This window comes from Pelobates fuscus, chromosome 1 (assembly GCF_036172605.1).
Source record: "Pelobates fuscus isolate aPelFus1 chromosome 1, aPelFus1.pri, whole genome shotgun sequence".
Classification (NCBI taxonomy): domain Eukaryota; kingdom Metazoa; phylum Chordata; class Amphibia; order Anura; family Pelobatidae; genus Pelobates; species Pelobates fuscus.
In genome coordinates this window covers 291,256,891-291,283,483 of record NC_086317.1, presented here as the reverse complement: position 1 = coordinate 291,283,483, position 26,593 = coordinate 291,256,891, and the positions used below count along the sequence as shown (strand labels likewise).

At 41.3% G+C, this 26,593-nt stretch overlaps 1 protein-coding gene across 1 annotated transcript in view; it reads left to right on the top strand.

Moving 5' to 3' along the window:
- Positions 1-26,593, top strand: part of LOC134593986 (zona pellucida-like domain-containing protein 1) — a 201,382-nt gene that overhangs the window by 123,325 nt on the left and 51,464 nt on the right. The window contains exons 6-9 of the mRNA XM_063444612.1: positions 6,468-6,565; positions 12,410-12,490; positions 14,772-14,943; positions 23,570-23,678. Coding sequence (XP_063300682.1) covers positions 6,468-6,565; positions 12,410-12,490; positions 14,772-14,943; positions 23,570-23,678 — 460 coding nt within the window. The remainder of the gene's footprint in view (positions 1-6,467; positions 6,566-12,409; positions 12,491-14,771; positions 14,944-23,569; positions 23,679-26,593) is intronic.

Below are 26,593 nucleotides of genomic sequence, written 5' to 3'. Positions count from 1 at the left end.
TGTGATTGAGACCATAAAACATATAAATATTTGTAATCAAAATTAACGTCATTAGCGTCATTAGCATTTAAATTAGATGCCCTATGAGCATATTCAGGTTTGCCATTTGACAAGAGTTGTATTTCAATAGGCAAGATACTTCGATAACAAATGAGATTTCTTAACATCAGTTCAAATGCCACATCTATTGTCTCACCTATTACTTTCGTCCTCATAACAGTCTATTGTATGTGCCTATTTCATTTACACAAATGCATTATTTTATTGATGTATAATTTATAGGCATGATAGGCATTTGTTGTACACTGTCTGCATTTTATATGTCTCTGTTGATAATATCATGTAGAAAACAACTAATTTAGAGTTAACAGTTCCGTGATTCAAGTGGTTTTAACAATTATGAAACAAGAAAAACTATATTATGTTCAAAAACGACTCTTACATTAGTAGTGAATGGAAAAATGGCATATATAATTCCCAGATTTTACTAATAACATGACGTAAAGTCATGATTTTATTAATGACACGGAGGCGAGTATTATGCTATCTCTTTCTTACTTTATTCCTCAGCAGCAAAGAAAAATATAACTGAAAGAGAAAAATATGTAGAATATGAAATATATAACAGATACAACCATATCTGCCTAGTAACAGGGCAGCCAATCAGTCTCTAGGAACAGCCCATAAATCTCCATCCTTGTATTTCCACTTCCTCTTCTTTGCCTTCTGAACCGAAGACCCAAACCGAAACATCCATATTAGTAACGATTAACTTTCAAACTGGTAACTTCCACAGAACGAAATCAAGCTGTAAAACAAAGAAATATGTGGTAAACTCCAAACTTAGGACCTGAGTGTAACATATCGTATACATAATACCTGTACATAACGAGTATCCTAGTTAGATTAATAAAGATATATGTCACGCCCGACAAGAATATGCATTCAAAACAAGTAAACCAAGTGCACTTACCATGAGTGAGAAGATCACCCCGATTGAACCATAAACATAAACTTACCCCAGATCCATGGGCGGGTGGGTGGGAATAATACTCGCCTCCGTGTCATTAATAAAATCATGACTTTACGTCATGTTATTAGTAAAATCTGGGAATTTTATTAATGACACGGAGGCTCCTATTATGCTAGTTTAAAGCTGAGCCACCACCAACGAAGAAACATGTTCAATCGGGCGGAAATAGAAATCACGGAACGTAGATTCTTTAGACCAGTCCGCCGCTCTCAAGATATCGTCCAGACGACATCCCATCGTAGAAGCCTTCGATGCCATGGCACCCCTAACCGAATGTGCCGAAAAAATCGAAGTATCAATTCCTGCAGCGGAAAGTAGACCCTTAACCCAGCGGGCTAACGTAGTCGAGGAGACAGGTAGAAACGGTGCCTTAAAGGAAATAAATAGTGGAGGCAAGTCCGTTGACCTCAACTGTCGAGTATGAGCCAAATAGACCTGGAGACAAGCCACAGGACATAAAGCCGGTCTGACGGAGCACCTAGGGTAGTCCACCGACTTGGAAGCCGACTTAGTCCTCCTTGAGATATTAAACGACACACCTTCGGGGGTGAACGAAATCGCGTTCCAATCCAGAGCCCTGATGTCCGATACTCTTTTGCACGAAAGTAAGCACAGAAGCATGACCAGTTTCCATGACAACTGTTTGAGAGTCAGGTCCTCATTACAGGGCCAGGAGTCCAAGAAACCAAGGACAACGTTAACGTCCCAAAATGATGAGTATCTAGAGCTTGGAGGCCTAGCGAAACGGATACCCTTCAACAGTCGACACACAACAGGATGTTGTCCAATCGGAGATCCATCTAGCCCTCTGTGTCCGGCCGAAATAGCCGATCTATAAACATTAAGGGTACGATAGGCCAAACCCGAATCGAAACGTTCAGTCAGGAAACTGAGCAGAGCAGTTAGAGGAGCAGAAAGTGGATCCAGCAATCTTCCCAAGCACCAGCTAGACCACACGCGCCATGCGGACTTGTAGGCCTGCCTGGTACCTGGCGCCCAGGCATTCTCCAAGAGTCGAGCAGTCGCCTGCGAAACGTCCGTGACACACCAGGGTCCCCTGAGATCAGCCAAGCCATGAGTTGGAGCAAGTTCTGATCCACCAATTCGTGCGAGTTCCCATCCGGGTCTAGAAGCACATCCGGCCTCATTTCGATCATCCGTGGGAAGTCTATGGCCATTTCCAGGAGACGGGGGAACCACGGTTGAGATTGCCACAGGGGAACCACCATTACCAGCGTGCAATCCTGCCTGGTCGCGTACGCCAGCGTCCGGGATATCAGATTGAACGGTGGGAACGCAAAGTGGCGCCCTTGCGGCCACGTCTGTAAGAACGCGTCCACCGCAGCGGCTGTCGGGTCCGGTCTCCAACTGAAGTACTGGGGCAGTTGGGAGTTCAGTCTGGACGCGAACAAGTCCAGGCGTAGAGGACCCCATAGCCGGTCCATCCTTTGGAAGGTTGAGGATAGTAAATGCCAGTCTCCTGAATCTTTCAGGTAACGCGAATTCCAATCCGCCCATTTGTTGTCCAGTCCCGGAATATGTTCGGCCGTAACCGATATAGCGTTGTGGAGGCAAAACTGCCAGAAGTCCCTTGCCAGGTTCGCCAGCTGTTTCGACTTCGTACCACCCAGGTGGTTTATGTACCTGACTGCGGACACATTGTCCATGCGCAGTAGTACGCAGCAATTCCCTTGAGTCGGAGATAGGCTCCGAATGGCGAACGAACCTGCCAGAAGCTCCAGGCAATTTATGTGTAAGGTCGACTCGACCTCGGACCATCTTCCACCGGTGGAGATACTGCCACAGCGAGCGCCCCAACCGTGTAGGCTCGCGTCCGACTCTATAACCATGTCCGGCGCGGAGCCGAAGATGGCCCGGCCGTTCCACGCCTCCATGTGGTCCAACCACCAACGTAGCTCGTCTCTGGAGTCGTCGTCCAGGATCAATACGCTCTCGTACGAGCCCCCGGCCCGAAGATGGGAACCTTTCAAACGTTGTAGGGCCCGGTAATGTAATGGGCCTGGGAAAATCGCTTGAATTGAAGAGGCCAAGAGGCCGATCACTCTCGCCAGTTGCCGGACGGAGAGAGAGGAGGCCCGTAGTGCACGCCGTATCTCCTTCTTCATCGACCGAAGTTTGCTTTCCGGTAGGAACAGAAACTGGGTGACCGAATCGACATTGAAGCCCAGGAATTCTATCCTCTGTACCGGTTCCACAATGGATTTTTCCCAATTCACGAGGAAGCCCAGGCCTTCCAGGAGGTTTACCGTCCATCCCAGGTGTCTGAGAAGTTGGTCGGGGGGACGAGGACATAATCAATATGTCGTCCAGGTAAATAATCATGCGGACCCCTCGGGCCCTGAGGAAAGCCACCACAGGCTTCATCACCTTCGTGAAACACCATGGAGCCGAAGATAGACCGAACGGCAGACAGGTAAACCGCCATTGACGACCTTGCCACGTAAAGTGCAATAAGTCCCAGTGCTCTTTTGCCATGGGTATAGTCAAGTAGGCATCTTTGAGGTCCAATTTGACCATCCAATCCCCTTGACGTAGCAGGTCCCGGAGACAGTGGGCACCCTCCATCTTGAAGTGATGGTAACGGAGGAAAAAATTTAGGTGTTTGAGGTTTATCACCGGGCGGACACCTCCGCCTTTCTTGGCGACAAGAAACAAATTGCTCAGAAATCCTTGGTGGTCGTAAGGATTTCTTGAATGGCCTATTTGGCAGACAACTCCGCGATCTCCGCGGTAATTAGCTCGGACTGATCGTCCGGCAGTCTCAGTTCCTGTGGGATAAAAGTCTGGACAGGGGGAGATAACAGATCCAGACGGAAACCCCTGACCGTCTCCAGAACCCATACATCTGTGGTGATCATACCCCACATTTCTAGAAATAGCGCTAACCTGCCCCCCACACTCGCTCTGCAAGACATACGTTTTGGGGTACTCATCGTAAGGGCGTCTGTATGAGGGTTGTCCACGACCTCCTCGACTTTGCCAAGGTCTTCCACGTGAGGGGAAGAAGGGTGCTGGCTTATACTCCTGGTAGGTTCGGGGGGCGGAGAAGGAACCTCTGTGGGTCCGCGAGGGACCTCGAGCTCCACGGCCGGGCGGACGGCTCCTATACCTCCCGGCCCCATGGAAAACCTTAGGGCCAAAAACCCGCTTTAGGTTAGACTGCGCTTTATCAAGAGCGGTGAAGGTACGCACAAAGGAGCCCAAATCCTTGACAAAGCACTCCCCAAAGAGCATACCTTTGGCCGAGGCACCCGGCTCCTTCACAGCGAGGTTCACTAACTTTGGCTCAATCTTGAGCAAAATCGCCTTGCGGCGTTCAGCCGACATGGCCGTATTTGCGTTGCCAAGGAGGCAAATCAACCTCTGGACCCACCCAATCGCCTCATCGAGGTCGATGGGTTTTGTCCCAGCTTTAGCTGCCTCCAAAAGCTCATAGAGCTTGGCAGCGGGGCCCAGGGTGTCCAGGATCTTGTCCTGGCAGTTATGCAGTGAAAACTCCAGCCCTTTCCTGGGCTTCCAGCCTGTTTTAGCCAGGAATTGGGAGATCTGAGGGTCAACCTCTGGCGTCTTGCACGCCGCATCAGGCACGGAAGGCCTCGGGCACTCGGCCCTCAATTTACTGCGCCCCTCTTTGGAGAGAGGGGTACGCATACGAAGTGCCAGATAACTGGCAATGTGTGCGGGCGGGTCCCATTCCGCCGAGCGAGGATGGCGGAGATCATCGGGATCGAACAGGGGTAACCCTGAGGATCACAGATGTCCTGCCCCTCACCCGGAGGAAGTGCCGAAGCGTCAAACTCTGCCTCATCGCCGGAGCCCCCCTCCTCATAGGAGGCGTAATCAGGGGGGTCCGAATCCGACTCTCCAGTCTGATCGGTATCCGATCCATCATCACGGGCACGCGCCCGTTTCCATTTTCTGGCCGATTTTGCCTGGCCAGCGGCTCTCTTGCGCGGAAACGCGCCATCTTGGACGGCCATGGGCACGTCAGTCAGGGCAGGTAACACCTGCGTCACATCTGGAGAGACATGTTTAACCTTAGTTTGAGCCTTGCGACCCGCCTGAGTCTGAACTGCAGGCATGGGAGCAGGCAACACGACAGGGGTCAAAGGCAGTGTTAACGCCTGTTGGATAGTGTGGGAGAGGGACGAGGACACGGTCCCCATGGCCGAAGCCAGAGCCCTCTGCATAGTAGAATCAATAAGGGCCTGGAACTCCTGGGAGGGAGTAAGGCCTAAGTCCCCTGCATTAGGAGTCTGAGAGGGGTCCATAATGGGGTAACTGGGGCTACCAGAACCCTCACCTCCAGCCTGCATAATTTGCAGAGCAGAAAATAAATTTACGTACTGCCCCTTTAAATAATAATAATCAGGCACCGAGCAACCGATGCAATACTGAGTCAGAGCAGTATTAGGGAGAACACACAAAGCTAACAATAAGGGGTTGATTAACCCACAAGCAAATACCTGCACAGAACAGTTATAAGGGAGAGGTAAGGGAGCCGACCCGCTGAAAAAGCGGCCAGCCCTCGTGTGATGAGGCAGAAGATGGCCGCCGTGTGCAGAGCGCGCCGCGCTGCCACAAAGCTCCTCCCCCGCCAATGGCCGGGGAGCGCGTGAGTCACACGCGGCCGGGAACTCCCTCGCACCAGCGGGTGCGAGGAGATAGCGATCGGGTCGGCAAACAAACGCGGCCGCAACCGCAGCCGCGAAGGGAGAGGGAAGGGAACCAAGGAGTATAAAACTCCGATGTAAGTCTCCCCTGCTAGCCGCGAACCCTGTCTGGGTGAGTGAAAAGGCAACACAGACAGGGGAAGCGGCGGGAAAAACGCAGGGGAGGCAAACAGTAATAAAACAACAATAAAAATAGACTAAATAAACGCAGATATACAGAAAATCGCAAACAATGTAATCAACAATAACAATTAGGCAGTAAAAACAGGGTACAAAACCCTAGTAAATACAATCAAGCACACTATGTAGGAGAGAAAAATAATACTTAGCTGGTCTGAGGACAGCAGCAAAGAAAGAGGAAGTGGAAATACAAGGATGGAGATTTATGGACTGTTCCTAGAGACTGATTGGCTGCCCTGTTACTAGGCAGATATGGTTGTATCTGTTATATATTTCATATTCTACATATTTTTCTCTTTCAGTTATATTTTTCTTTGCTGCTGAGGAATAAAGTAAGAAAGAGATAGCATAATAGGAGCCTCCGTGTCATTAATAAAATTAAAAAGTAAAATCCTAGAATGATTAATTCAATGCAAAGACACATTTGTTGCAAACATAATTGTTAATTCTTGTATGTACTGATTTGACAGGGCTACCATAACCTTTCAGTTCTGTACAGTAGTGTGTTAGAGATGTATATTGGTATAGATATGTTCCTGACATATTCAATACTATTACAGGATTCAACCTACAGAGAACAATTACTAATACCAAGTGCAGGGTTGCCACTGAAAACCAAAATATATGCAGCAGTAAGAGCAACCAATCTTGACGGACGGTATTGTTACTTGAATTTTACCATTTATAATTTTGCCTGTTTTATTTTTGACTTTGCATATAAACAAGTTCCTAAAACTTTTAAATGTGTGTATTTATGCCAATCAGCAGTGCCTGTATATCTATTCATTTCTGTAGGTGCGTTAGAATAGAGTTACGGAGATTATTTTTACATAAATAGTGCTTGCCACATTTAGGACATAATTATATATTTTACACCAATTATCATAATTTAAAATAATCAGCTGGAATGCTGCCCTAACATGTGAATTGTACAATATTTATTATATCCTTTACTATAGTTACTATAGTGCAACCAGTTTATGAATATCCACGTTTGTTTTGGTAAGCTATAATATTTTCGCTTTGTACACTATACTCATCTATAAATGATACTCCGGAATCCTTAAAAATACCAGTGTCATAGATGTTTCTTGTGGAGAAGATGAATCATCTGGACAGGCATAAAACATTGTCCTCAGTCTTTACTACAGTTTAGCAGATGTGATTTAGTGATTGATCAAACAAGACTGGAGTAATTGTATGTGGTTGATGAGCATTACTTAACCATTTAGAGTTTTGACAATTATTTAGAAGACAGGCATACTAAAGTCAACAACAAAACTGAATAGTAGTTGTAACGGATCGCCTGGCACCCCGACTGGGTACCTCCGTTAATGGATGCTCCTAGCATTTCCTGAGGACTCCAAGCACTCTGGCAGACACCACAATCACCGAACCGATGCAGCATATGACCTTCTCAAGCATAGGAATGCTGTAGACCGTTGAATAGGACCCATACGAATAGGCTTGCACTCCTAGCAGTCAACTGGAACAGCATGCAATAAATCCTTTCCCCCAATAATGAGACGACACATCACTTTGAGGGTAAAACAGGAACTCTGGACTGGCTCATCCAGCCTGGCTTTTATTACACTTGTACACTTACAGGCCACTTACAGGCCACACCCAGGGGGAGGCATAAAATAACCAAAATAACCAATCACATACATGCTACAACCCACACATCCCCTCCCCTCAGATAACCAGTTAACATAATTATTACAGCCAGGAAAACTACAGTTTTTATACATGTGCTATAACTTTAAATCCATACATCCAATCTTCCCAAAAAAAACACATATTTAGAATCAGCACACTTTAAACATACACCCTTCCAAAAATCAGACAAATCCATCCAGTGGATCAAAAGTTAGCTGGAGGTCCCTTTATGACCGACCGCAAGCACATTTTCCTGCCCAAAACAGTTCCATAGATTTCGAACGGGACTTAGTCTCTGGAGCTGCAAGTTCAGTATGGAAGAAGGTAAGGGTCAGCGGTGTTCGGTAAAATGTGTAGCCGATTTTAGTTCCACAGAATCTTTAGCATACACCGCTGACCGCATTCGACTGAACAAAGATGGCCGCCGCCACGTGCAATTAACCTGCAGTAACCTCACAGCCTGGGAGGTAAATTGCCTGTACACTTTAACTTCTGGGTGGTCCGCCTGTGTGGTACTTGGTTCAGTAAGCCCTATTTACTGAACCAAGAGGGAGAAAGCCAGGGGCAAGTTACTTTACAGGTCTGGGGACATAGTCTTAAAGGAGCATTGTTCACCAAAGTTACAAGATGTCCCCAGACGGTTCTTAAAGGGCCATACACACCCAATAAAAGTCCATACGTTTTCAGGGGCCATAGTCTTAAAGGGTATTGTTACCCAAAGTCTCAATATGTCCCCAGACAGTTCTTAAAGGGCCAGCAGAAGTACAATAAAATACCATTCACTGTGCTTAAAGGGCCAGCAGTCGCACAATAAAATACAATATGCCCCAAATAACCCAGGGGCCATAGTCAGCAGGTAGGTGTAAATTCCAATGTAAGGAAATTAGACATGCATGGGCCAGTATACACAAAAGCTAGACTGGGTCAAATATATTGACTAAAACATTTACTGTGCAAAAGTGCTATTAAGTGAATATGTAACTATTGTAAAATACTAGCAATAAATATATTACTGGCAAGCTACTACCACACCAAAGTGCATAATCCCTCTTCACATACTAGTCAAACAATCATTTAAAACCAAAACAATTAGAGGAGTGCTTATATATCAATAAAGTGCAGTGCTTATATTGCCACTTCTAAAATACAAAAACAAATATTATCTGAGAAATCTGTAGCTTTAATTCTGTTGTGTATACACCGTTTAAATATAAACAGTTTATAATAGTGTACAACTCTTTATACCATAAAACAATAAAAATAAAAATGGAAGACTCACACTATACAGAGATAATTCACCTAGCTATGGTATGAGAAGTTTGTGGGTTTGTATAGGCATGCCATCATTTGTTTAGACATGTGTAGACTATTCTTACATTCAGGTATTCTCGTAGTGTGAGGGATACAAGCATATATACAAGACACGACATAAGAGAGAATACATATAAGATAAAAAAACAAAAAGAGTTCAAAATACAGATAATGAATAATAATCAGGAGTCCAAAAAGTAAGTCCAAAAGAATATATGCCTAAAAAATACAGCAAAAAGTTCAAATAAAACTTTGTATAAGAAGTAAATCACAATCTTGTCAGGGGAAGTATTCCTCAGTAAAGTATGGGCATGGGATATTTTTGAGATCCACATGAAAAAAAAATAAAAGGACAGCAAATAATGGTACAGTATATCCCAACAGGTACTAAGTACTAATTTGTAAGAGGTCTATATGGTCCTACTCATGTTTTTCAGAGCTATAAGACTAGCTCTTGTGTGGATGGCATACAGTGGTACAAGTTTTGAAGTTTTGTAGCAGATGGATATCTTGCTAGTATAAGGACCATATGATTTATAAAATAAATAATAATAGTGCTTATTGTATAAAAGCCAGAGGTGAAATAATAAAATACCAAGTGGTTACTCAGATTTTATTGAGAAGGCAGACTGCTCAATGAATAAGGTATGAGTGGTATAATCTCCACCAAGGATTCTTTGGAGTAAAATTCTCACTGGAACAATAAAAACTCAGGTGCCAGGCAAAAATAAAGTTAAACATAAATAAAAGAGTAAAATGGCTGACTCACAAGTTGAAAGTGGCCACTTTCAACTTGTGAGTCAACCATTTTACTCTTTTATTTATTTTTACCTTTATTTTTACCTGGCAACCTACGGCACTGCAGATGTTTTGGACTACACCTCCCATGATGCTTTGCTAGCATTACAGGTGTAAGAGCATTATGTGGGGATATTTATGGGATGATAATAGTAAACAGTTGAGAATTGCCCACTATTTCAATTCTCAGATCCCAAAGATCGTTATCATGTAAGTGAAATGTATTCCAAATAAATAAAATCACAATTTGTTATAAAAATAGATACAATTTATTGTGACAAATGTAATAATAATAATAATATGTAACATGCGTGATAATATTCAATTAATATTCAGTATAACATGAGTATGCAAAAAAAATGTCAATACATTCCAATGGTTAACATAGTCAATTGTCAAGACAAGATTTATGATGGGCTTCACAGAGACAAAGAAAAACTTTCTTTCATGGAGCTTGAAGCGTAAGGGCATAAAACTTTAGCTAACAGTTAGAATAACCCACTCAATGCTGGCTAGACCTCCTAGGTAATTAAGACCTATTCTCATGTAATTTTAAATAAAATAACACCTAAACCAGCTCATTAGTCTTTTCCTGGAACCATCCAATAAGAGAAATCTACCAAGTTCTATAAGCCGAATTTTAATTTGCCTAATGAGATATCTTGTCTTAATTTAGAGCAAATCAATACACCTGGATAAATACAACGGTATGCTAACATGTGATACATCACATAAATACATAATTATTCTAATTCCATCTACAGAATGGAATGGTTATAACTATATATTTCTTAGTTAACTAAGATTTCTAAATATCGAAATCTGATCGTGATTTATCCAGTCATATATCATGCTATTATAAAATTTTAATTACTTTCTATTCCATTAGCATCTAGACAGAGAATCCATCCCCCGTTCTCATTTCTTATCACTTGGTTTGTATATACAATGCATTATTTAGCTCCGGCTAGGTTAGTCACAGAAAGGATAGAAATTTGTGCCTTTGTTAGCTTGAAATCCAAAATGGAGTCTGCTCTGTTCTGAGTGATTCAGGCAGTATACCCTTTTAATTTCTATCATAGCACAAAATGTCGATATAAATATCCTGACAATTATGGGGGATGTAGTCCACAACATCTGGAGTGCCGGATGTTGCCTATCCCTGCTCTACCTGTTCAAGGTAATTTAATTTTTGGTATGATCCTGGATTAGGCAATAAATGAGGTATCTGAATGGAAACAAACATTCTTATCCCAGGAAAGGAAAGAGGAATGTGCAGATACTTAGAGTGATAGAAATTTATATTTTGCTACAGCTGCACTCTGAGATAGCTATTATTATAGATCTAGAACATAAAGTTGGAAGATCAGTTCTCCAGAGGAGATAGATTAAAGATCACATATTCCCTTAAATGATCAGTTTCATGTCTATCTTTTATCTGGAGAGCATAAAGGTCAAGCAACTTCAATATTTTATCAAAAGACTCAACAGCTTATTATGGCATGAAATGTGTCAGCAGCAGATCCTGACATTAAAGTTCTGCATTCAAGTAAGGCCACATCATCTTCTTGAGGAACTGCAAAACACCATGTATAAGAACATTTGTACAATAGCTATATAGCCTTCCAAGCAGTAAGCCATATCCATTCAGATTGCATAAGCCTCTACTTTAAATATGTTGTAAGTGCCATCTCTATGATGACTATATTTCAATAATTTTTGCATTCATCCTTTGTCTTGTATGTAATTCAAAACTTTTTTTCCTATCCTTATTTATGAGTTTTAACATAGTTATTGTCAGGGTGGCGGTCCGATGCCCGGGACCCAGACACTGTCTGGGCGGCGGTGCAGGACCGGGACCCAGTATGCCTGATGTTCAGAGTAGGAGTCACTGTGTGGAGGTGGATTAGCAGGGTCTGGTGCAGGGTAACCGCACGCCCCCTGGTGTTGAGCACCAGCGTTTGTGCAGCCACATACCAAGACCCTGAATCAGCTTCAGCGGATACCAGGAACTAGGAACTTGGAAATTAATCTCCACAGAACAGAGCAGGACGTGACAGTTATTGACTTATGATGATGCTGCCCTGTAATAAGAAAACGTAATCATACTTACCAACATTTTCTTTGCCTAGATTTATCTATGGCAGCATCAGATTTCTCATCCTATATTTGTTAACTATATTGGATCTTACTGGAAGATGTTTTATTACCCAATCTAAGCAGCCAAGTGAGAGAAGCTAAACATATGGCAATGTTGCAATGGATGTATGCTGTAAAATAATATCACAATAAGTGCAATTAAATGTTGCTTATGATGTACTTATAGTACCATAAACAAAATTAAACATTCCAAGATTGTCTTTATTTTAAATGCTATAAGATACTGCTGTTCAGACAGCCATGATAAGCATGGACTGCATATTTGCAATGTTTAGATCACATCTACTTTCATCAGTCAGTATTAACCACTTTTTTTCTGTAAATCAGACAGTTTATTAATGTGCATCAGTCTGAATCAAAATGGTAAAATGGAAGTATTGCCTAACTTAGAAAGTCAGAAATTACCTATGCGTTACTACAATTAATTTCTAATCAGATTACGTGTAACAATTCAATTTCTTTCATTATACTATACATCGACATCTATGAGAAACTAATTTCACAATGTCATCTAGTGTAACAAAAATGGTACTCGAACAAATATTTTTCCTTCTATGATATTTTAATAATATAGGTGGAACGTTTTAATGGACTACTGTTACACCACTCCATCTGGCAACCCAAACGATGACATCAGATATGATCTTTTCCTCAGGTATGGGATCCTGTAATGAAAGGTACTCATTACTATGCACCCTTCACATTACCCTTGTCTGTGCCACATAGCTGTTCAATTCATTGGTCAAAGACTATTCTGAGCTGAAGCAAATGTGACATTTCTGAACAGATGCACACAAACAGTTAATTTACAAGTTTTCCACTCAGTATATGACCTAAAGTGACCAATTAACTTATGTGTAGATAGATGCAATCTCACAATAAAAGACTTCTTTAGAAACTTTTGAACTATAAATACTCAAAATGCTAACACCTTTGAAAATGAAAAACCTCACATGATTGCAGTATAGTGATATAAAAATAATTAGAGAGATAAAAAATTGATAAGTGGAACCACTGAAGCATATCATTTTGAATCACTCTGATATTAAAGTGTATATATGAGAATGGGAGTGCTTTCACAACAAAGACCCCTACTGTGCCTCGAGCCCAGAAGCGATTACACTCCAAGGTGTATGAAATAGAAATTAGGACTGGAAATTGTGTGAGGACCAAGGCAGCTTTATCAGATGAAGCACTGTGTTTTAATAAAGCTGTTATGGACCTTACACAAGTGCCCAGAGAGGAAGAACACATTTGAATTTCATTATAAATTCTTGAGTAAAATTACGTACCAGTATAGCACTAGAATATTAAAACTGACCCATCACTTGTGTTTAGTTTTCTGTTTTTTTTTTTCATTTAAAAAAAAAAAACAAAAAACATATTAAGCCTAACAAATGAACATTAACTTATTCTTACTCTGAAATAGTAAGCTAAAGAACCAGTGTGCCATCTTCTTACCACTACTACTGGCAATTTCGAATTTGCTTTAATTATGTGTCATCACTGTATCAACGTGAAACACATACGGTAAATAAATACAGTATTTTTAAATAAACAGGTTGTTTTTTATTAGCCCACATTTATTATTTAGAAGTATAAATGCGTGTTTATTGAATATATTTCTTTGTATTTTGTTTACAGTGCATGTATAGGATATTTTTTATACATCTTTTCACATGAACTGAAACAGAGCATTTTTGACAAGGTTAACAGATGCCAACATAATTAAATATTATTCTTCCTGTAATCATATGAGTTTATAGTGAATGAATTATAAGGAATATAAAAGTTGTTAATTAAGATTATGCAATTAGATTGTTGGAGGATCTATAAACTGAGAACATCTTCGGCCATAATTCTCCACCTCATCTGACTGACCAGGAAATAGGATGAGAAGATGTGGAAGCTGCAGATCTACAATTCCATATTTAATGGGTTGCAGAAATAGACAGATCAGTAATGGAAATCTCTTTGATTGATATTGGGATATAAGGCCTTATATTTCATTAATTTATTTCTTTAAAAAAAAAAAAAAAAAAAAAGCTCTTACCTTCTCGCAGCTCAGTCCAATTATTGATAACGGCTCATACATCCTTCTCAATAAATCTGTCCTACCCTATTTTATGCCAGTGTCCAGTCCTGAGTTCTTTTCAGTATTATCATTGGGACTCTTTTCTCCATAACAGCACAATTTGTAATTATTACTTGCTGATTGGTGGCATTACTTAAAAGTCAAGTTGTCATCTAAAGGACTGTAAGTATCAGTTCAAATTGGCTTAAGTTGTATTTTTCAAGTAAGCTTTAGTTGGTATATATTTTCAGATATTCAGCTACAGACGAATAGCACAAGTATGGGCCAACTTCAAGCAGCCATCTCAAAACCAACCTGAAACCACTGTATTCAACAAACTGTATTTGTTATCTCTAGTTATGCCTCAATTTAATAAGCTTTCCAAATGATTCAATACTGTCATAAAAACTTTCCAAATTATTTATCTGCAGAAGTGGCCATTAAAGTTTATGGGAATATTTGCAGATAAACCGTTTGGAAAGTTTTTTTCATAATGTGAAATTATTTTAAAAGTTTTCCAAAAAATATGAAATTATTTGAAAAATGTATTCAACAATATTTAATTGAAAAAAGTTCAAGCCTTTGTAAATAGGCCATATTGTATTTGAAGAAGAACATGTTTTCAATTGAATGGAATAATTTTTTAACACACCACAAGTGTTTTCTTATTTTTGGAAAGGCAGCTTATAAGTTTAATTGATTATAACCCTGACTTCCTATAGGGCTTATATTTGTCTTCATCCATTAATGTCTAATTTGGGAAAGTGACAGTATATTTCGACATTGAGATATTTTCACAATATTTTAATTTAATTACTGGTATATTATGCTTTATCTTATCCTCTTTATCATTCTTCCAAAGCTGTGACAAAGACCCTCAGACTACTATTTTTGAGAACGGCAAGAGTCAAATGGGGAGGTTTTCATTTGAAGTTTTCCGATTCGTCAAGCATAAAAACCAGAAAATGTCCACAGTATTTTTGCACTGCGTGACAAAGCTGTGTAGATCAGATGATTGCCCTTACTTAACACCTGTAAGTTTTTCTGTTGTTTTTTTAAACATACTTTTATAAAAATGGAGGTTTGAATGCGTTGTATTTACAACTACATATTAATTAGAAAGCCATGTCTCAAACCTTTATTTATTTAAGAAATAAACATTTTGGGATAGATGAGTTTGTAAAAAAAGGGGGGCAATAGAAGCTCAAGGGCTTGGCTCTTGCCCCTGATCCCTGTTCACACCCACCTTGTAGAGTGGGGAAGTCAGTTTGATGCACCTCCGGGACAGACCTTGCACATAGCCTTATTGGAGAGTTATTACACATGGAAAATGCCATTTGTTTGCTTGTGCACAGCAAATATCACACTAGTTCTGTGTTTCCTGGTGACTTGTCTTTTGTGTCCCCATAAGTGGAATACCAGAATACAAAAGGAGGGCAGAACTGGAAGAGGGTGTTGTGTATGTGGTGTATATGGATAGACTTCTTTCTTTTTTGTGGTTTTGTATACTTCTGGAGGCTGTGTTTGGGAGGCTGCTTGTAGGGTTGCGTATTTGAGGTAGACTACCTATGTTGAGAGAAAGGCTGCTTGTATGGTTGCATTTGTGTGGAGAGGCTGCTTGTAGGCTTATATTAATGTGAATGGGGCTGTTTGCAGTGTAGTTGCATGTATAGTGGCTGTAATGTGTGTTGGGGATAGGAGCTGTAGTTTGTCTGTGGTGGAGAGTTAATTAGTGTGGCATGTGGTGGTATGGAGCTGGTGATGTAGTGTGTGAGGTTTGGGGTTGCGGGGGTAGTTTGTGTGTGGGAGTTAAGAATAATTGTATGTGTATTGGGGTATAGGGGCTTATTTGATGTATGGGGAGAAAGGGGTTGTAGCATGTAGGGAATGTGTGATGGATAGGGCCTGTAGTGTGTGTGGTATAGGGCCTGCAGTGTGTTGGGGAAATATGAGCTGTAGTATATGGTTAGGTTTAAATGAAGAGTTTAATTATACATCTTTTTATATAGATTGGTGCTAAGCGTGAATTTTGTTGGGCAGATATACTTATGTATATATTTCTTTATATATTGTTAATATTGATACAATATATAATAATCTAGGGTGTTTATTTAAAATAATGTATTTTCTTTGCTTTTGCACTAGTTTTTATTTATTTACTTTTTCATTCTATATTTTCATTTGCTTCAACCTTTAAGACCAGACTACTATCTTTTGATGTAAATCTGGTCATTACTTAAGGATTTGTATGGAAATAGTGATAGCATCTTTCTTTCTAATATGTTTCTTAATATTTAGCTGCTGCCACACTATTTGCAATCATCCCCAAAACACACATACATAGCACAATTCAATAATAAAACACAGCAGAGTGCTATCTTTTCAATAAAGTGCAAATGTGATGGTGGTATTGTATTAAAAAGGGAATAGAATGCTTACAAGCAAAAGCAAAATGTTATATTCCATTTTTAATACCACCATCACATTTACTCAGTGCTCCACTGTGTTTTATTATTGCTGTGTCTAATTTAGAGTTTATTATCAGGGTGTCTGGATTGGCTAGAGAATCCTCAGAAAGGTGAGGGGCAGTGACCTAACACAGGCAAAGACAGAGGGATAGGAACATAAGAGTGGCCAGTCTAATGTAAAGGTAGATTTATTAGCAGGACAGACAAAGAGAGGAGAGAAAGGTACAAAATACGAAAAACACAATATCAAACACAAATGGAAAAAGAGTTAAAAAGCACATAATACCAGACACAGGCAAGGGTCAGGAGTACAGAACACGGCTAAGTCAGTAACAAGCCAGGGACTGGTACATGGGACAGGGAGTCAGCTAAGCCAGGGACTTGAGCACAAAATCAAACATAAGGCAAACAGGCCAGGTCAGGTACACAAGGGCAGGAGAGCTGAAACGTAGTCAGGTAGGCTGGTCAAGATATACATAAGTATATCTGCCCAACGAGATGCATGCTTAGCATCAATCTATATAAAAGATGTATAATTAAACTCATAATTTAAACCTAACCATATACTACAGCACAAACTACCCCAACACACTGCAGGCCCTATACCACACACTACACACCCTATCCCTCACACACTCAGTCTCTATCCCTCACATACTAATACTTCTACATACACTACAGCCCCTATTCCCCTATACACATACAACAGCTCTTAACTCCCACTCACACACCACCCCTGCAGCCCAAATCCTTACCAGTCTGACACTAAAGGTGCGCTCACTGGGTATTTTAGTAGGAAACCGTGAATCCTTTTGACTCAGAGGGAGGCATGGACATCCTGTGCAGGAGTCCAAGATATATCCTCTAGACCCCTTACAAAAAATAAGTTATTGCAACTTGATTCTGGAAATATTAAAGTCAACAAACTGCTGAACTTTGTATTCCTCATGGTCATTGACATGGACCAGAGCGGGAGTTAGCACAGAGGAAGGGAATTTATTGCAAACCAAGGGTTTGATAAGCGAGACATAAAAGTTCTTAAGCAGGGTTAACGATGTAAGCCACTGGGTTGACTCTCCTGAAGATGCGGTACATGCTTAATAGATTTGGGAGACAGTTTAGGAGTGGTAACACTGAGCTTAATGTTCTGTGTGGACAACCAGACTCTGTCTCTAAACGGGAACAAAGGTGCTGCTCTGAACCTATGGTCAGCATGTCTCTTTTGAAACACTACCTTATGGCTCAAGATATCCTTAACTCACACACAAAGGGACTAGAGCTCAGCTAGGTGGTCATCCAAGGCTGGGATTCCAGACACAGATCCTACCGCAAGAAGAACTGTAGGGTGAAACCCGTAAGAAGGGACTGTGTAGGAGGCATCATGATAAGCATTATTCCTGGCCAACTCGGCCCATCAGAGTCAAGTCAGACCAGTTGTCCTGGATTTCTGAGACAAAACAATGGAGGTACTGCCCTAAAGAATGGTTAGAGCTCTCAGCGCCATCATTGGTCCTTAGATGATAGGCAGAGGAAAATGAGAGATGAACTTGATCCCATCAGAAAAAATCTCAGAGAGCAACCAATGTAGCCTAAAAACCTATTTGGCAAACACATTGGCAAACTCGGCAGTGGATGTCAACTTGGGGAGTAGAACAAAGTGTGCCATTTTGAAAAACCTGCTGACAGCCATGAGGATGGTAGTATAGCTCTTGGATGGAGGTAGGTCTACAATAAAGTCAATAGAAAGGTGGAATCAAGGATTATCAGTTATGGACAGAGAAGTGAGAAGGCCACAAGGTAATATGCAAGGCACCTTTGCTTGAGCATAGGTAGGACAGGCAGAGCCAAAGTCCCTGACTGTCATGGTGATATAACACGCAGAGATTAGGATAGCAAGAGACAAGACTAGGAAATAACATATTACCGGGCCTTAGAATGGCCGGACTAAACGTTAGATAGAGAAAAAGCGTAATCAGAGCTGAGGAAGTCAAGGTTTGGAGAGACAGTGAAAATAAGAGCTAGCCAGAGTCAGGTACACGGTAATCAGTCTAACGGGCAAACAAGACAGAAAATGGGTAAAAAATAAATTCAGAGTCAGATACAAAGCCAAGGTCAATATCAGAATAAACACAAAAGATCAAAGAATGCACTAAAGGGTACTGAAACAGAAACCACGATAGGGCAAAGTGGATATCGCTAGGAAAGTTCAAATATCCTTAACTAACATTTGATTGGCCCACATCATGCCCACACCCCCAAAATGTGCATGTGTGGGGGCACTGGAATGACTTGGCCAATGAAAGCCTGAATATACTTTTGGCTCCCACTGCCCCATTAAGAGCATGCTTGTGCCGCGAGCCGTGCTCCTTGTGCTAGGCGGGCCGCATGACCGCTCATTGCAGTCCATGGACGCGGCCTGTTCAGACGAGAAGATTGAGCCACACATGGCTTTTGTGGAAGCAGGACTGCTCGAGCCACAAGCGGCTTGAGCTGAGGACCCGGCCAGCCCCTGGAAAAGGTAAGTACCATTACACTGACATCTTTAGCCAACTTGGGCCACTAAAATCCTCTTTCAATAAGCTAAAGTGATCTTATGAATAACAGTATGCCCGGCAAATTCAGAAGCATGAAAATATCAAATAACTCGAAAAAGTCTCTGAGGACGTCAGTGATGAATTCTTGGAAGATGACAGGGGCATTGCATTGGCAGAAGGGCATGACAGTATATTCATAGTGTCCGCTTGAGTATTAATAGCTGTGTTATGGTTGCCACCAGGCTAGCTAGAAATTGGACCGCTTGGTTATCCCAGATCCTGAACTCAGAGAGACGAACGCTGCTTAAATCGTCAAAAACCTGCAAGTGTTGAATATCCCACTAGCTATAGTAGAGCTAGGATTCACTGTTCCCTACAAAACGAATCAAGGCTGCGAGTTGAGGATAAAACAAACTGGTTCTAATGGCACTCATGCATAGCAATTTATACAATTTGTCAGGCCAAAGGACAACCCCTCTGGACCTGATGGTACACTGGACAATGCAATGTCCCAACCAATGAGAGTACAATGTATCTTTTAAAAATGCTCCCTCCCAACTTGGAGAGAATTGGTTTCAATGGTTACACTAACCTAATTATCTCCAGCGCATGAAAACACCATGTTTTATAGTACACTTGAAAATAACATAAAAATACATAACATATATTTTCTCATGAAAATAGCCCATTCAAACATTCGTTAGATAGCTCAGATCTGAGCGCACTATATATACGAATAGAGCTCAGATCTGAGCACACTATATATACGAATAGCGCTCAGATCTTACGAATTGTGTATAAGAGTCACATAATTATAGTTTGTTCATATGGTTTTGTGCGAACGGATGGGACACCCGGCACTTCAGCGGAATTCGTGTAAATCATCCGCCGATTATAGTTCCAAAAAATTTACTCCCAGGTCCCGCTGACCACGGCATACGAACCGTGACCACCTTGGAATAGGTACTTAGATTGCAGTTAACTGCAGAAACCACAGCTTAATTGGTGACACACGCCAGGGTCTAGGTGGTCGTTGTTTAACAGTTCTTTCGTGCGAGGTTCGATATTCCGTTTGGGCAAACGGCGACCACCCTGATGACGGCCAATTAGGTTGTGGTTAACCGCAAACCGCAACTCCTGGGCGGTCAATTGTCGGCACACTCCTGTAATGGGGTGGTCTGCAGTTCGTTAGTTCTTTAGGCGTTTTCGAGGTCAACGAGGTTAACTAGCGGCACACGTCAAGGGCCGGGTGGTCGAGCATTCGTATATATGAACGGCTTGCAGAATGGGTTTGTGTGAAACAAAATAGCAAAAAGTGAACAAAATAACTGTACGTATCCAATAGAGGAGATCTCTGTAACAAGCTGTCTTCCACTCATGACCTTGTTTCATTCTCACTAGATTGTAGGCTGCTCTGGTAAAATCTTTAGAGCCCTTGATCCTGTCAAACAGCTCAGTGATGAGGGAAATTGGATAAGCACTTTTGATGGCAAGTTTATTGAGTCCACGTTGGCAATACAAGAATGCAATTCCCCTCCATTCTTTGCAATAAAAAAAGAGGATGATTTAAAGATAAACTTGCCGGTGAGGATGATTTACAGATAAACCTCTTGACTAAAGCCTCTGATTATAGTCCTCCATGGCTTTGTTGTTGGCAATAGACACAGGATAGATTCTTCCCCTAAGAGGATTATTACCAGGCAAAAGGCCTGGTAGGCACAATCGTAGGGATGATGAGGAGGAAGCTTATCAGCCTCTCCTTTGTCAAAGACTCTAGCCAAGTAAGTGTAAGGCACTGGGATGACAGGGTGGTTACATTGTAGACCAAGCATATGGGGTGAGGCTAGCTGAGACATGACTCCCGGCAACTGGGACTCCAAGATGATATGAGGTAGGTATCCTGACACTATGGAGTTTAATCTATTTCAAGCCTTGGGCTGTGAGGGTATCTATGATTGGTCCTATATGGCATTATTTTTACCAAGATTTGTACTTTGCTAACTTAATGCGTTGTGGGCATATAATAGTGTATGTGTACATATGTTTGCTTTTCAATATCTCTACTGCTTGACATTTGTTGTCAATTAAGATATGCGTTTAAGTGACATTTATCATGAATTAACATCTGACTGGACTAGATTGAAGTAATAGGAGAAATCGATATGGTACGGCCGTGAGATCCCTGCATTTCTGGAAATGACAAAATTTTGAGTGTCCAGCCTGGATGGGGCATAGTATATTGTGTTATGGCCTTGGATAGACTGCTCGTCTTTATTAGTATCAAGATCTTACTGTATACATTTTAATAAAGTGATTTTCTGAGTATCACCTCGTTTACTATGAAGACATATGTAACTCCCCATAAGTACCCCCTTTTTCTGTACGAACTTTCTAACTAAGCTGGTCAAGATCAGTATGAGGTTATGATCAACTCAATTGCAGCATTATAGATGTGGATAACCGGTCTCCACATGTTTGATGCGGCAATAAGACTCTGATCATTCATGCAATATTATTATACTTTTTAAAATTTTCGTTCTATGGATACGATCTGGCATCTTGCTATTTCACCATGCCCCATAGTCACTTATGTATGTAAGGAGGGTTATTCATTGTCAGAAAGCCCTTTACCCCCACCATGTAGATGGGCTCTGTCTGGTCCAGAACCATCCCTTCAGCACATGGACAAGATTAGGGTTGGGTGACCCTCCCATTTATCACGCCTCTTATGCCTCTCACAACAAACTTACAACACATTAGGCAATCATGTGATCACACCATTGACCAATCAAAAATAGTGTCTGTACCTGTAAATATCCAGCTAAGCAGCAAATTTTGGAACCTGATGATCCAGAACCGTGGGTGAAACATGTGTCAAGTGCGTTACTTATCTATTTATTTATACTTCCACTCTTATACTGCATTCATTTGTTAACTTGGTCAATGATGGCTGGGAAATAAATAGAGATACTATATATCTATAAGAATTTTGAGCAGGGCTACTGTAAGGAACAGCCAGAATTTAACCTTGCATTTTCTTTTTCCCCTCTTCATTATGTGCTAAAATGGAGATATTGATCTCTTACTATTAAGACTCTTTAGGTGTAGCTGATATTTTTAGGCATTGCACATATATTTGATTTGCTACAGGATTTCATTAATAGAACTTATTTACGACGTGAGAGAAATATGATTTGTAATAAACACCCCCAGTTGACGAGTATGAGGCATTACAGGATGGGAATGATTGGGCATTATATTTATATCATGATGCACTACTCTTAATTATATTTATATTAAATTTATATTAGATTTAGTAATCAATGTTAAGACATTTGCCTACTACTTTCCCCCCAGAATTATAATTGAATTGAAAGTGGTAGATGCAGTTTTTATTGTATATAAATTCAAGGTTATATTGCATATCCTTGTTTTGGGGATTCAGGGCTTAAACACATTGGTTGTGTAGACACTACTTCGGGAACTCTAATTATTGCTTTTTGTATAATATGGGGGGATAAACAATAAAGTGTTTGTGTGTGGGGAATGGGGGCTACAGTATATGGGGGAACAGATTATGAATTGTGTGTAGAGAGTGGAAACTATAATATATGGAGAGATAAACACTGTAGTGTGGTGGATAGGGGCTACAGTGTGTGTGGGATACTGACTGTACTATGTGGAAAGATAAGGGCTGTCGTATGTAGAGTGGATAGGGGCTATAGTATGTGGGGCAGATATTACTAAAATACAACAACTTAAACTTAATTTCCTCTCCCTCTTGCTGACCTATACATAAGTAGGTACCCTTGTGGGTACCCCCAGCCGGTGTAGACTTCCTCTTCTGGCCTTATGATAGGGCTGGTCATTGGTCTTCTACTGACCTTGGATTCCCTTGTCTGGCTATCACTCAAGTAGTGTTGGCCCTGCAATTGTCAGTCGGGGAGATCCTTTGATCTCCAGCTGTCAGGTCCTTGGTCCATGACCGAGTGCCCAATGGGACAACCTGTTCCTGCTTTAATGTATCAGCTATAATTAGCAATTGGTGACTTTAGACAAGTAAACATGTAAAAAATTAAGACGTAAAAAAAAAGTAAGTTTTCAATTATAAAGAAAATGTTTACTGGCACTGGAGTTTTCCTTTAAGTTTTCATCCTCGCAGCACTGGTTTCCTAACTGAAGCTCTTTGCCTGAGATCATTGAGACTGGTGATCTCGGCCTATTTAATACTTCCCATAGGAAATAATTGAGAGACTAGTTCACATGTGTGGCAAAATGCCATGCTGCACAATGCAGATATAAAAGCTCCACTATTTCGCTGTGGTGCCTCTAGTGGCTGTTAGCATAACATCCACTAAAGGTAAGTTAAATCAGTCATGTAAACATTGCCTTTCCTGCAGAACAGCAACGTTTTCAACTACATGGTTAAAACAGGGGCACATGGAACTCACACCACTTCAATTAAATGAAGTGGTCTGGGTGCCTATAGTGTTCCTATACAATAGTAAATGTTGAGGGAAGCAAAAGCACATAACCAATATTAATAGTTAATTTTGTCTCTTTAATTATTGCTGTGTTTAGAGGTATTTAATAATTAGTGTTTGTTTTTAGATCAGTGGTCACAATAATGTAACACCAATGCTATTATATACCTACAGACTTGTCACAACAGAGAAAGAAGAGATGCAGTATTGAAAACCACACTTACTCCTCAAAGCCTTTCTGGAAATGCAGTGGTATCTGCTGGACCCATTATTACCAGAAGTGGTAAGACGACATTGTATATTGTTTTGCATAGAACTAGTGATGTCGCGAACATAAAATTTTCCGTTCGCAAACGGCGAACGCGAACTTCCGCAAATGTTCGCGAACGGGCAAACCGGGCGAACCGCCATAGACTTCAATAGGCAGGCGAATTTTAAAACCCACAGGGACTCTTTCTGGCCACAATAGTGATGGAAAAGTTGTCTCAAGGGGACTAACACCTGGACTGTGGCATGCCGGAGGGGGATCCATGGCAAAACTCCCATGGAAAATTACATAGTTGATGCAGAGTCTGGTTTTAAACCATAAAGGGCATAAATCACCTAACATTCCTAAATTGTTTGGAATAACGTGCTTTAAAACATCAGGTATGATGTTGTTTTGATCAGGTAGTGTAAGGGTTACGCCCGCTTCACAGTGACAGACCAAACTCCCCGTTTAACGCACCACAAACAACCGCAAACAATCCATTTGCACAACCGCAAACTCCCCATTTGCACAAGTTTGGATACCAAGCTAGCCATGTCCCGTTCCTTGTCCTCACTGATGTCATTGAAGGTCTCTTCCTCCACCCAGCCACGTACAACACCAAGGGTCCCCGAAAGGTGACAACAAGCCCCCTGTATTTTTTTTTTAATGTACACTACTGTTACACCAGATATGAGTTGCACTGGTGTGACACTGTGCCCTGGCAGACCCTGAAACGAACACGTGTGAAGGAAACTGACTGCTATTATATTACAGTCAAAAACGTTTTTTTTTTGTTTTGTTTTTTTAAATGCAAGCTATTGTGACACCAGATATGAGTGGTGGCACTGGGCAAGTAGGCACAGTATACGCTGTGAGCCTGACACACACGCTGGCAGGCAGGCAACTGCAATTAGATTACACAGAAAAAAAAAAAAAGCAGACTGATGTTCTAGCCCTAAAAAGGGCTTTTTGGGTGCTGTCCTTACAGCAGAGATCAGATGAATCCTTCAGGACTGTAGTGGACACTGAATACACTAGCCTAGCTATCAATTTCCCTATTAAATCAGCAGCAGCTAAACTGTCCCTCCTCTCACTAAGAATGCAGCTTCCGTTGGGCGGGGCCTAGATGTCATGGAGGAAAGACGCACTTCGTGTGAGCTCCCTCAATATCTCATTTTAAGCAGCTATCAACAAGCGAATTTCACCCCAGAAGGGGATGACCCAGCAATGTTGCTCCTACCTGACTGACCCGACATGCTTAATAGCGGTCAGGTAGATGGTAATCAGTCACACAGGCAAACAAGACAGGAAAGGGTTAAAGATAAATTCAGAGTCAAGAACAAAGCCATGGTCAATACCAAAATAAACAAAATAGATCTAGGAACGCACTAAAGGGTACTGACACAGAAACCACGATAGGACAAAGTGGATAGGGCTAGGGAAGTTTAAATGTCCTTTAACATTTGATTGGCCCACGTCATGCCTACGCCCCCAAAACATTTGTGTGTGGGGGTGCTGGAATGACGTGGGCCAATGGGAACCTGAATCAACTGTTGGCTCCCACTGCCCCTTTAAGAGCGAGCTCGTGACTCGAGCCGTGCTCCTAGTGCCAGGCGGGCCACGTGACCGATCACTGCGGTCAGTGCACGCGGCTAAGTCTGAAGAGGAGATCAAGCCGCATGCGGCTCGTGTGGAGGCAGGAGTGATCCAGCCATGCGCGGCTCAAGCTTAGGAGCCAGGTCGGTCCCAGGATAAGGTAAATACAGCCACAACCACTTATCCCAATCACACCATTCCTAATGTCCTATCCCATTAAAAGCATATTACCGCATATTTAATAAAACAGATAGACCCCCTACTTCATCCAGGTTACCGATCGATGGTTCGATATTCTGAGCCTTCTCTGATTTACTGTACACGACTATTCGATATTCCCACAAATTTTATATAGCATTTTATGTTTGTTTGAGACCACCTTAAAAATATTGGATATTGCTAAAAATCATGATCACTATATACTTTCTCTACAAACCTCTAAAACGAACCAAACTACTCATCCATCCGCTATACCACTTTATCCCACCTAGAACTAGTGCCCAGTTAAAATACTTGACTCTTACTTACCCACACTCAGTCATGCCACACACATTTCACCACTACTCTCACTGAATCCCTCTGACTATGGCTAAATTCATCTTCTACATCAGAACACTACTCCTAAGATTGGGTTGTATCCATGTCTTGGGTCTTTCATTTAGAATAGGGGCAGGTTCGGTCTCCTTCAACACTGACACTCCAGTGCATATTATTAAAAGATTGGGCAGATGGAAATCCTCAGTCTACAACCAATATATTCCTCATCCCGAGAAAGAAATGAGGAAAGCTTTTAAAAGTTTGGCTTTGTAAATTTGATGCAATAAGTGTGTTTTTCTTTAATACCTTTTCACCCTCTTTGCATGAACCCGATTTACATATATTACTAATATGTTTCTGAACATATATATTATATTATTCACTCACTCACTCACTCACTCACTCTCTGGGCCGGCCTAAGACATCATGCTGCCTAGGTCCAACGATAAATGACTATGGGGAATAATGTATAATAAACACAGGTTACTGGCTATGGGAGGGATAATGTATAATAAACACAGGTTACTGGTTATGGGAGGATAATGTATAATAAGCACAGGTTACTGGCTATGGGGGGATAATGTATAATAAACACAGGTTACTGGCTATGGGAGGATAATGTATAATAAACACAGGTTACTGGCTATGGGAGGATAATGTATAATAAACACAGGTTACTGGCTATGAGGAGGATAATGTATAATAAACACAGGTTACTGGCTATGGGAGGATAATGTATAATAAACAGGTTACTGGCTATGGGGAGGATAATGTATAATAAACACAGGTTACTGGCTATGGGGGATAATGTATAA